This window comes from Staurois parvus, unplaced genomic scaffold (assembly GCF_062004578.1).
Source record: "Staurois parvus isolate SC_StPar_1 unplaced genomic scaffold, SC_StPar_1.0 ptg000234l, whole genome shotgun sequence".
Classification (NCBI taxonomy): Eukaryota; Metazoa; Chordata; class Amphibia; order Anura; family Ranidae; genus Staurois; species Staurois parvus.
In genome coordinates, this window is record NW_028318030.1 from 7,417,673 (window position 1) to 7,429,769 (window position 12,097).

The 12,097-nt window shown below is 47.3% G+C and overlaps 1 protein-coding gene across 3 annotated transcripts in view; it reads left to right on the forward strand.

Moving 5' to 3' along the window:
* The window catches only part of OGDHL (oxoglutarate dehydrogenase L), a 235,275-nt gene that overhangs the window by 221,245 nt on the left and 1,933 nt on the right, over nt 1-12,097 (forward strand). For all 3 annotated transcript variants that reach the window (XM_089680055.1, XM_089680053.1, XM_089680054.1), the window contains exon 21: nt 8,770-8,933. In XM_089680055.1, coding sequence (XP_089536181.1) covers nt 8,770-8,933 — 164 coding nt within the window. The remainder of the gene's footprint in view (nt 1-8,769; nt 8,934-12,097) is intronic.

Here is a 12,097-nt window from a genome sequence, read left to right on the forward strand (position 1 = left end):
GTATGCTGTGGAGATGGAGGCAGGGAGTCCCTCGCATTCCTTGGCACAAATGGCCCATAGCATGCTCGGTTGCTTGCGTAGCGACAGCCGAATAATAACCATCAGACAGAGGGATGACTTTTGGCTGTCCACCTTGTTGGACCCTCGCTACCGGTCCAAAATGGTGGCCTTTTTCACACCTGCTGAGAGGAAGGCCAAAATTACGTACTATAAAAACCACCTATGTAGTCAGTTGGTCTCTGCCTTTGTGCGCCAACGTCCATCCTCAGACACTGTGGGCCCTGTGCGCTCGCGTTCCGCTGGCATGGCAGCAGGGGAGGGGTGGGGTGGTAGGAGCAGTGGCAGCTCCACCAGCAGCGGCTGCCTCAGTCTGCAGTCGATGATGAGTAGCTTTCTTCACCAGCGCAGTGAGGAAACTACTAACCAGCCGCAGCAGCAGCATCAGGTGGACCTGGAGCAGGAGCTCAAACAACAGGCTTGGGCCTACTTGGACAGCACCCTGCCAACCGAGGTAGACAATCCCCTTGACTACTGGGCAACGAAACTTGACCTTTGGCCCCAACTAGCTGAATTTGCCCTTGAAAGGCTGTCATGCCCGGCCAGTAGCGTGGCATCGGAGCGCGTGTTTAGTGCGGCAGGAGGTATTGTAACTCCGCGGAGGACACGACTGTCCACCCAAAGTGTGGAGAGACTCACGTTTGTGAAAATGAATCAGGCGTGGATTAGTCTGGATTTCAAACCACCAGTTCCTGACACAACTGACTAAATCCGCCATGAATCATGCCTCAAACATGTGCCACTTTCAGGTCTCCTCACACTGCTGGTGTGTTTAATTTTTTGACATAGGGTGCTGGCAGATTACGGGCCTCCTATAGCTGCTGCCAGGCCCCTAATCTGCCATAGGCCCCTATATACCGCCTCCTCATGCTGCTGCTAGGTCCAGAGTCTCTCATGGGTCCCTGTACGGCCTCCCATTGCTGCTGTCTCCATCGCCACACTCTGCTGCCATGTGCCACTTTCAGGTCTCTTCACACTGCTGGTGTGTTTAATTTTTTGACATAGGGTGCAGGCAGATTACGGGCCTCACATAGCTGCTGCCAGGCCCCTAATCTGCCATGGGCCCCTATATACCGCCTCCTCATGCTGCTGCCAAGTCCAGAGTCTCTCATGGGTCCCTGTACGGCCTCCCATTGCTGCTGTCTCCATCGCCACACTCTGCTGCCATGTGCCACTTTCAGGTTTCTTCACACTGCTGGTGTGTTAAATTTTTTGACATAGGGTGCAGGCAGATTACGGGCCTCACATAGCTGCTGCCAGGCCCCTAATCTGCCATGGGCCCCTATATACCGCCTCCTCATGCTGCTGCCAAGTCTAGAGTCTCTCATGGGTCCCTGTACGGCCTCCCATTGCTGCTGTCTCCATCGCCACACTCTGCTGCCATGTGCCACTTTCAGGTCTCTTCACACTGCTGGTGTGTTTAATTTTTTGACATAGGGTGCTGCAAGATAACGGGCCTCACATAGCTGCTGCCAGGCCCCTAATCTGCCATGGGCCCCTATATACCGCCTCCTCATGCTGCTGCCAAGTCCAGAGTCTCTCATGGGTCCCTGTACGGCCTCCCATTGCTGCTGTCTCCATCGCCACACTCTGCTGCCATGTGCCACTTTCAGGTCTCTTCACACTGCTGGTGTGTTAAATTTTTTGACATAGGGTGCAGGCAGATTACGGGCCTCACATAGCTGCTGCCAGGCCCCTAATCTGCCATGGGCCCCTATATACCGCCTCCTCATGCTGCTGCCAAGTCTAGAGTCTGTCATGGGTCTTTGTACGGCCTCCCATTGCTGCTGTCTCCATCGCCACACTCTGCCATGTGCCACTTTCAGGTCTCTTCACACTGCTGGTGTGTTTAATTTTTTGACATAGGGTGCAGGCAGATTACGGGCCTCACATAGCTGCTGCCAGGCCCCTAATCTGCCATGGGCCCCTATATACCGCCTCCTCATGCTGCTGCCAAGTCCAGAGTCTCTCATGGGTCCCTGTACGGCCTCCCATTGCTGCTGTCTCCATCGCCACACTCTGCTGCCATGTGCCACTTTCAGGTCTCTTCACACTGCTGGTGTGTTTAATTTTTTGACATAGGGTGCAGGCAGATTACGGGCCTCACATAGCTGCTGCCAGGCCCCTAATCTGCCATGGGCCCCTATATACCGCCTCCTCATGCTGCTGCCAAGTCTAGAGTCTCTCATGGGTCCCTGTACGGCCTCCCATTGCTGCTGTCTCCATCGCCACACTCTGCTGCCATGTGCCACTTTCAGGTCTCTTCACACTGCTGGTGTGTTTAATTTTTTGACATAGGGTGCAGGCAGATTACGGGCCTCACATAGCTGCTGCCAGGCCCCTAATCTGCCATGGGCCCCTATATACCGCCTCCTCATGCTGCTGCCAAGTCCAGAGTCTCTCATGGGTCCCTGTACGGCCTCCCATTGCTGCTGTCTCCATCGCCACACTCTGCTGCCATGTGCCACTTTCAGGTCTCTTCACACTGCTGGTGTGTTAAATTTTTTGACATAGGGTGCAGGCAGATTACGGGCCTCACATAGCTGCTGCCAGGCCCCTAATCTGCCATGGGCCCCTATATACCGCCTCCTCATGCTGCTGCCAAGTCTAGAGTCTCTCATGGGTCCCTGTACGGCCTCCCATTGCTGCTGTCTCCATCGCCACACTCTGCTGCCATGTGCCACTTTCAGGTCTCTTCACACTGCTGGTGTGTTTAATTTTTTGACATAGGGTGCAGGCAGATTACGGGCCTCACATAGCTGCTGCCAGGCCCCTAATCTGCCATGGGCCCCTATATACCGCCTCCTCATGCTGCTGCCAAGTCCAGAGTCTCTCATGGGTCCCTGTACGGCCTCCCATTGCTGCTGTCTCCATCGCCACACTCTGCTGCCATGTGCCACTTTCAGGTCTCTTCACACTGCTGGTGTGTTTAATTTTTTGACATAGGGTGCAGGCAGATTACGGGCCTCACATAGCTGCTGCCAGGCCCCTAATCTGCCATGGGCCCCTATATACCGCCTCCTCATGCTGCTGCCAAGTCTAGAGTCTCTCATGGGTCCCTGTACGGCCTCCCATTGCTGCTGTCTCCATCGCCACACTCTGCTGCCATGTGCCACTTTCAGGTCTCTTCACACTGCTGGTGTGTTTAATTTTTTGACATAGGGTGCAGGCAGATTACGGGCCTCACATAGCTGCTGCCAGGCCCCTAATCTGCCATGGGCCCCTATATACCGCCTCCTCATGCTGCTGCCAAGTCCAGAGTCTCTCATGGGTCCCTGTACGGCCTCCCATTGCTGCTGTCTCCATCGCCACACTCTGCTGCCATGTGCCACTTTCAGGTCTCTTCACACTGCTGGTGTGTTTAATTTTTTGACATAGGGTGCAGGCAGATTACGGGCCTCACATAGCTGCTGCCAGGCCCCTAATCTGCCATGGGCCCCTATATACCGCCTCCTCATGCTGCTGCCAAGTCTAGAGTCTCTCATGGGTCCCTGTACGGCCTCCCATTGCTGCTGTCTCCATCGCCACACTCTGCTGCCATGTGCCACTTTCAGGTCTCTTCACACTGCTGGTGTGTTTAATTTTTTGACATAGGGTGCTGCAAGATAACGGGCCTCACATAGCTGCTGCCAGGCCCCTAATCTGCCATGGGCCCCTATATACCGCCTCCTCATGCTGCTGCCAAGTCCAGAGTCTCTCATGGGTCCCTGTACGGCCTCCCATTGCTGCTGTCTCCATCGCCACACTCTGCTGCCATGTGCCACTTTCAGGTCTCTTCACACTGCTGGTGTGTTAAATTTTTTGACATAGGGTGCAGGCAGATTACGGGCCTCACATAGCTGCTGCCAGGCCCCTAATCTGCCATGGGCCCCTATATACCGCCTCCTCATGCTGCTGCCAAGTCTAGAGTCTGTCATGGGTCCCTGTACGGCCTCCCATTGCTGCTGTCTCCATCGCCACACTCTGCCATGTGCCACTTTCAGGTCTCTTCACACTGCTGGTGTGTTAAATTTTTTGACATAGGGTGCAGGCAGATTACGGGCCTCACATAGCTGCTGCCAGGCCCCTAATCTGCCATGGGCCCCTATATACCGCCTCCTCATGCTGCTGCCAAGTCTAGAGTCTCTCATGGGTCCCTGTACGGCCTCCCATTGCTGCTGTCTCCATCGCCACACTCTGCTGCCATGTGCCACTTTCAGGTCTCTTCACACTGCTGGTGTGTTTAATTTTTTGACATAGGGTGCTGCAAGATAACGGGCCTCACATAGCTGCTGCCAGGCCCCTAATCTGCCATGGGCCCCTATATACCGCCTCCTCATGCTGCTGACAAGTCCAGAGTCTCTCATGGGTCCCTGTATGGCCTCCCATTGCTGCTGTCTCCATCGCCACACTCTGCTGCCATGTGCCACTTTCAGGTCTCTTCACACTGCTGGTGTGTTAAATTTTTTGACATAGGGTGCAGGCAGATTACGGGCCTCACATAGCTGCTGCCAGGCCCCTAATCTGCCATGGGCCCCTATATACCGCCTCCTCATGCTGCTGCCAAGTCTAGAGTCTCTCATGGGTCCCTGTACGGCCTCCCATTGCTGCTGTCTCCATCGCCACACTCTGCTGCCATGTGCCACTTTCAGGTCTCTTCACACTGCTGGTGTGTTTAATTTTTTGACATAGGGTGCAGGCAGATTACGGGCCTCACATAGCTGCTGCCAGGCCCCTAATCTGCCATGGGCCCCTATATACCGCCTCCTCATGCTGCTGCCAAGTCCAGAGTCTCTCATGGGTCCCTGTACGGCCTCCCATTGCTGCTGTCTCCATCGCCACACTCTGCTGCCATGTGCCACTTTCAGGTCTCTTCACACTGCTGGTGTGTTAAATTTTTTGACATAGGGTGCTGGCAGATTACGGGCCTCCCATTGCTGCTGCCAGACATGTAATCTGCCATGGGCCCCCGTACCGACTCCTCATGCTGTGACGTTGCAACAAGGTGTAATTCAACCCTACATATGTTAGACCGCCTTTACGAACAGCTAAAGGCCATCACAGATTTCCTGATGTTAAAAGCGGATAAAGGTACTCCCTGTGTAACTTAGATGTCAGCCATTGTCAGCTCATGTGTGACACCTGCGCTTGCTCAGGCCCTTTGAGGAGGCCACGCTATTCGTGAGTCGGCAGGACTATGGGATGAATGAGGTCAAATCGGCCATGGGCCCCCGTACCGCCTGTTCACGCTGATGCTGGTCCCACAGTGTGACCTGGGTCCCTGTACGGCCTCCCATTGCTTCCACTCTGCCATGTACCTCTTTGAAATCTCCTCACACTCCTGCGGTTGTCCATTTTGTCATAGGTTGCTGGCAGATTAGCGGCCTTCCATAGGTGCCGCCAGGCCCCATATCGACCATGGGCCCCCGTACCTCCTGGTCACGCTGCTGCTGAGCCCACAGTGTGACCTGGGTCCCTGTACGGCCTCCCATTGCTTCCACTCTGCCATGTGCCACTTTGAAATCTCCTCACACTCCTGCGGTTGTCCATTTTGTCATAGGTTGCTGGCAGATTACAGGCCTTCCATAGGTGCCACCAAGCCCCATATCGGCCATGGGCCCCCGTACCGCCTGGTCACGCTGCTGCTGGGCCCACAGTGTGACCTGGGTCCCTGTACCGCCTCCCATTGCTCCCACTCTGCCATGTGCCACTTTCAGGTCTCCTCACGCTCCTGCTGGTTTCCATTTTGTCATAGGTTGCTGTATGGCCTCCCATTGCTGCTGCCTCCACCGCCACACTGTGGCTCCAAACACTGGTTTTGGCCCCGTGACTGGCCAAAGGAGTGAAGTGTGCAGTGATTCTAAGATCGACGGCACTCATCTGCATGTCATACTGACAGACAGTATTATTTCTCTTCCCCAGCAGACTCCAAGGGCATTTAAATTAAAGGTACAGTGTTCTGCACTAATATTAAGTCTCTCTGAAGCCTAGAAACACCCTTTTTTAAGTTAAATTCACAGCGAATTTATTCGACTCGAATCGAATATTGTCCACGAATTCGCCGAATCAGTCGAATCGAATTTTTCATTTCTTCGCTCATCTCTACTTCTCGCGCATGCGCAGTGGGCACCCGGCTGTCACATAAGCCACCGCGGGAAGACTGCAGCGCTGGAGCGAGGAACAGGTAGAAGAGCTGAGCGGCTGGCCCGATATTCTGACATGGTGGCGGTGGAAATATCGGACCGGCTGCTTTACATTCGCTCCTTAAGACGCACTGACATTTTCCCCCCTTTTTTTGGGGGAAAAAAAGTGCGTCTTATGGAGCGAAAAGTACGGTAGGTAAGAAGCAATACACAATGCAATGTCCCATAGCAATCAGTCAGATGTTTTTTTTTTGTTTTCTGATTTCTCTAAACTCACATTGCCCTTTACTTAAAGGCAAAAATCTGATTTGTTACTGTGACAGACCCAACCAAGACAGGGGCTGCTGGAAGGGACTAGGGGCTAGCCTTCTACTCACTGATTATGGCCCATGGAGAAAGCAGATAATTTTCTAATGATGGACAATAACGTGATGAATGCTGAGAGCAAGGCTTTGATTAATTCTCTGCATCAGACAATAAATCTTCTCTTTTGGAGTAGATGGAAAGGTTTAATATTAATCTTGTACAGGTTAATGGTCAGAGCAAATGTGGCCCTCATGTGGACTGGGTTGGAGAAGCTCCTCTATTTGGGATAGAAATATTTACCAATAATCTCCCTCAAGTAATCCATGAAGATACATTAATTCCACTTTCTCAGACTGTTGGAATATTGTGTGAGTTTTGTCTCACGATGGAATGATTGCACAAGTGGGGGCCAGACCTCAAAAACCGCATGTATAATGTGCTTTGTATATTCCTATGTAGGCTCTGAACTGTCTGGTTGGGCTCCCTGATTAACCAGCTCAAAGCAATTGGATGCTGTATTCTGTTTATTAAGGTGGGATGTGATTACTCCCCTTGTCCCATTGTAAATTGAGTTAATTGAGTCACCTAATGTTTCTGTCTGTCAGCTAGTGCCTGGAGATCCCTACATGATGGAATTAGTCTTATGTCAACTTGACCTTGTTATCTAATCAATATGGGATGTTTTTCCCAATGTGTAATATTTGTTTTATTGTTCATGTGGGGATTACCCCTATTTCTGAAGTGTATAAAAACAATTATTTTTGTTCAATAAAGTTGTTTCAGTTTGTATCTAAGCTAGTGTCGCCAAGTCTTGAGTGTGATGCCCAGCTAAAAATACCTTGGTCTTGTGTCCCAACGGCAAGGAAGCAGTTCTCTGACAGAATCGCCCAATCGGGTTGACAGGTGGTCCATCACATTTCACAGAGAATTAATACAAGCATCTCTCTCAGCGTTCATCATATTGTTGTCCATTATTAGAGAATGATCTGCTCTCTCCATGGGCCGTAATCAGTGGGTATAAGGCTAGCCCTTTGACCTCTCCAAAAGCCCCTGTCCCCGGGTTGAGTCTGTCACGGTTACAATGGGATATTTTACTTCTCTAGTAATTCGATAAGTAGGTTCTATGGTATTGTGGTCTGGCTGTTGCAATTTCAGATAAGCACAGGCTGCAAAGCTGGGCAATTCAAACTAAGCATATTAAAAATGCTTAAAGAGATCACCTTCAGTAAAACTGCAATGAAAAATTAAAGTACTCAGTAGATTAAAATATAGATGAGGCTGAAGCTATAAGTGGATCTCAACTTTTCCTGCAAAAGCTGAACCTGTCCCCTCCTTCCTCCTAGGCCTCATGCCCCGTTCACTAACCTGTTATGTTCTAACAATGGTGCGGCATCAAGATGGTGAAAGTCCAACTCTATTCAAACTTTTTTTTTTGGAGGGGGGGGGGCTGGGGATAGTAAATACTTTTGTTAAATTTAGTTTGTATTGCTGTATGAGACCCTGTCCAGGAGATTTCACCTTTTCTGTTATAGCAGGAAAAGAAATTAGGGGAGTCACCTTGGATGCATTCAGTTGAGCCAATTAACCTTACAGTATGTCTTTGCAGTGTGGGAGGAAACCACACAAGCACAGGGAAAACATGCAAACTCCATGCAGGTAGAGTCCTGGTCCAGATGTGAACTGAGGACCCTAGTGCTGCAAACATAATTTGCGAAGGTTACAGTACATAACTTGGAGATTCTGCCAGTAATAGCGCTTTTTTTTGCAGACTGACAATTGTAAACCACTGCCTCTAAATAAGCAACGGCGTTGTCAACCTGTTGTATGCACTCGTTTGGTTGGTTGTTGGGCTGTCTATCAAGTCTATCAGGCCCTCTATCAACTAAAGGGTACCATCATACTTATAGTATATGGCATTATCTCTGGTAAGAAACTTTGCAGTGGATAAACAAAAAAAAAAAAAGAAAGATGTGATCAAGAAAACTAGAGCGAGACACAATGGCAAACATACTAAAAAATAGATTTTGGATTTACATGCACTTTTTTTGTGGTTTAAGGTCAATTATTTACTTCTTGTTCTTTGGCGTGAAAGCTAGCTTTCTTTCTGAATAATAGTAGTTCAGTTTTGCTTGGGAGTCTAGATTTACAAAAGTACATTTTTCATCCTTATAAAAAATGAATTTATTTGAGCAAATTTATGCAAACCAGGATGCATCATAAAGATCAAAACAGCCACAGTGCTTTTGCTAAACCATTAACCATTAGGATTTCTTTGTGACATAAGGTACAGTCTTCCAGCGTGTGATTCCTGAGAGTGGAGCAGCTTGTCACAATCCTCAGGATGTGAGACGGGTCATTTTCTGCACTGGGAAGGTTTATTATGAGCTTGTCAAGGAAAGGCATCAAAAACAGCTGGAAAGCCAAATAGCAATCACACGGCTGGAGCAGGTAACATGTTCCTCAGTATTAATCTATTAGGCAGAGAATATTTTTGACAACCAGTTTTGTTATAAAGCAAATGATCAGGATAATTGAGGCACAAAGTTAAATATCCCTTCTGTCGCATCAGTGAAAGATGTGCAGAAAATGTTACTGATTAGCAACAACATGAGAGTTTGATGAACACTTTGTCTTTAAGTGGGTTTATTACCGCCTCACTCAGAAATTCAGAAAGACTGCAGGCTGGTATTAGTTGTGCTTGTCCTGCACATGTGTGACAAATGGAGTTAATTGCATGAATGAATACTCATTCCCACAAAAATAAATAAAAAAAAAGTTTCAACGTGAATAAACACACATACATTGTAGTGAAAAACCTTTGCAAAAAAAATGTATAGTTGAGGCACTCCACTCCTGACACATGCCAAGCTACAACTGACAGATCTCCAGGCCACAGCTTGATTGTAAACAAGGGGGCAAGGATGCTGGCTTTCATCTTTGACCCAATATGGCCATACTTGTTCAGTAAAGTGAACTAGCATCCCCATCCCTTTATTTAAATTTCGCAGTGGGTCGGTGGATCTCGCAATAACATGGAAAAATATAAGATATGACAAGATTGAAAGATGTGCACAAAAATACCAACTCCAGGCTAGTCTTATTCAAAGAATAAGTTCACTTTAAAAAAAAAAAAAAAATAATGCACTTTTTTTGCAGTTAGGAATGTGCATTTACTATTTTTTTTTTGTAGGAGCCTGGAAAGAATTGCACCCGCAATCACCAGATTGCAGGTGCAATGCAGGACTCTACAGGCTGTCAGTGTAATCTTTCTGCTTGTACATCGCTGTTTTCAAATAGTGACAGCAGACACAGGAAGAAGATCCCCCGCCTGCTGTTACAGAGTGGGCTTGGATTGGGGAGCTGCTGCAGCAGTGGGAACATGTTACATGTTCCACCCTATAAATGAGTGGAACATGTAACATGTTCCCAAAGGTGAACTTATCCTTTGAATCCAAGATTTTTGGTAAGAAAAGGGTTGTCTATAAGTTCATTCTCAAGCCTATACTAATACTAAGAAATAAAATGACTAAGAACTTTGTGAATATGTTGCATCTGTTACTAAGTTTGGCGCAGTTGTAGGAACACACATCTTCTGCCAGAAAAATGGAGTAACTGGCTTTTTTTTTTGTAGGAAACTGGAAAGAATTGCACTCATTCTCAAAACTATACTAAAACTAAGAAATAAAATAGCTAAGAACTTTGTGAATATTGGGTTGGTAGGATTGTTACCCAATTCTTGGAGAGATTAACCTATTTAGAGTATCTGCATGTTTGTATTTGAAACACATAGACAAAGACAACTAATAAGTACCCCCATTTATTAAATACATACAATATTTATACATTATATTTTAAAGTTTTTTAACCAGTAGCAGTATGACTTAGTGAACTTTTTGCATTTGACACTGCAAATTTATGATGCTACGGGATGGGTTCATGCAGGAAGCCCATTATTGAAAAAACTCCCTCCTCCGTGCAAGTAGCTGTTATCCCAGGACACTAGAGCTGCTACTAGGAGACAGTTCATCAGGTCGTAGAAGGACTGTTTGAACTTGGCGGATGTTGGAAAGGAAGTGAAGTGGGGTTATAGGAAAAGGGTAATAGGGGAGAATATTTATATGGCAAACAAAGATGACTTAAACATTTAGATGATTAAATGCTTCATAGAACAGTTCTTACCTAATTTATACAATGTTTAATTAATGTTTAACAAGTTTCATTCAAGTTAGGAGTGCAACTTGTATCAAGAAGAGAACCTACTTCAGGGAATTCATTATCCTTGAGGTTATTCAAAGAAGGAATTATATGCAATAATGAAACCTGGTTACATACTAGGGGTGTGCTTGCATTTGAAAAGACCCTATATTCTAATTGAAAACATGTAGGTGATTTAAAACAAGTGATGCAATGTAAGTACCTTGTATTAAAGCTGAAGTCTAGGTATGATGTTTATTGCATAGTTGTAAGTATATCATATCTGATGGATCACTGTGAAGGCACAACTACAGTGATCACTGTGCTGAACTGCTTTCCTTCTGCATAGTGAGCGCAGGGGGTGTGCACACAGCACTGCCACCATTAACAAAAAACACCTTGTATTTTTTTTTTTCATGAATACAAGATTCTCTTTGATTGGACAAGGTAGAGGGCAGGGCAGCAACATCATGATCGTTACTCTTTCACTAAGAGAACACCTTTACATTTATTGAAAAAATTACAAGGCAACCTGTGAACGTCAGCAGTGTCTAGCATGCAACCCCCTGTGGTCACTGTGCTGAAGGTAAGCCACTCAACTCATGGCCCGGAAGATTGCAGTGATGGACAGCTTCCCCAGCAGTCCCTTGGTGGGACTTGCAAGAAAGATCATACCTAGACTTCATCTTTGGTTGGTATAACAGTTGGTAACTATTATACTGGATATGTTGTGTATAGTATTAAGATGTGAGTTATTTCACATCCTGTATACAAGAGAAGCCATGTGTAGGATGTGTGATGCATTAAGTGACCTGTACGTTATTAAATATAACCAAAGCGGACAACAGTGTGTACTCTCCAGCGCTCCAGGAATCAATTGCCAAAGGAAGGCCAGGGGACAAGAGCAAATGGTAGCCTATGGATAACGTGTGGGGGATGCAGCCCTCCTCAGATGGGGAAATAAACAACTGGAAAAGAGCAAACAGGTGGCGCATGTGTATAACGCTTAGTATGACAATGGAGATGGCCACAACAATGGGCAGGGTGTGCGACTGTCAGTGCGGTTGGGTTACTGCCACGTTTTGGTGACGAATTCCTTTCCTCAGAGATTTAAGGAAAGGGATTCATCCCTTAAACGCGTCAGTAACCCGACCGCACTGACAGTTGGATACCCTGCCCATTGTTGTGGCCATCTCTGTTGTCATACTAAGCGTTATACACATGCTACGTTTGTGAGTATGTTTTTGTCTTTTATGCATTTTGAATAAACCATGGATAGTGGACTAGGTGTTTGCGCCACCTGTTTAACAGTTATTAAATGTAATACTAATATATAAAATACTAATGTGGATTAACAATTAAAGAATAGGTTTCTTGTGTGGGTTCTCTTCGGGCACAAGTGGTAGAGTAAAAAAATT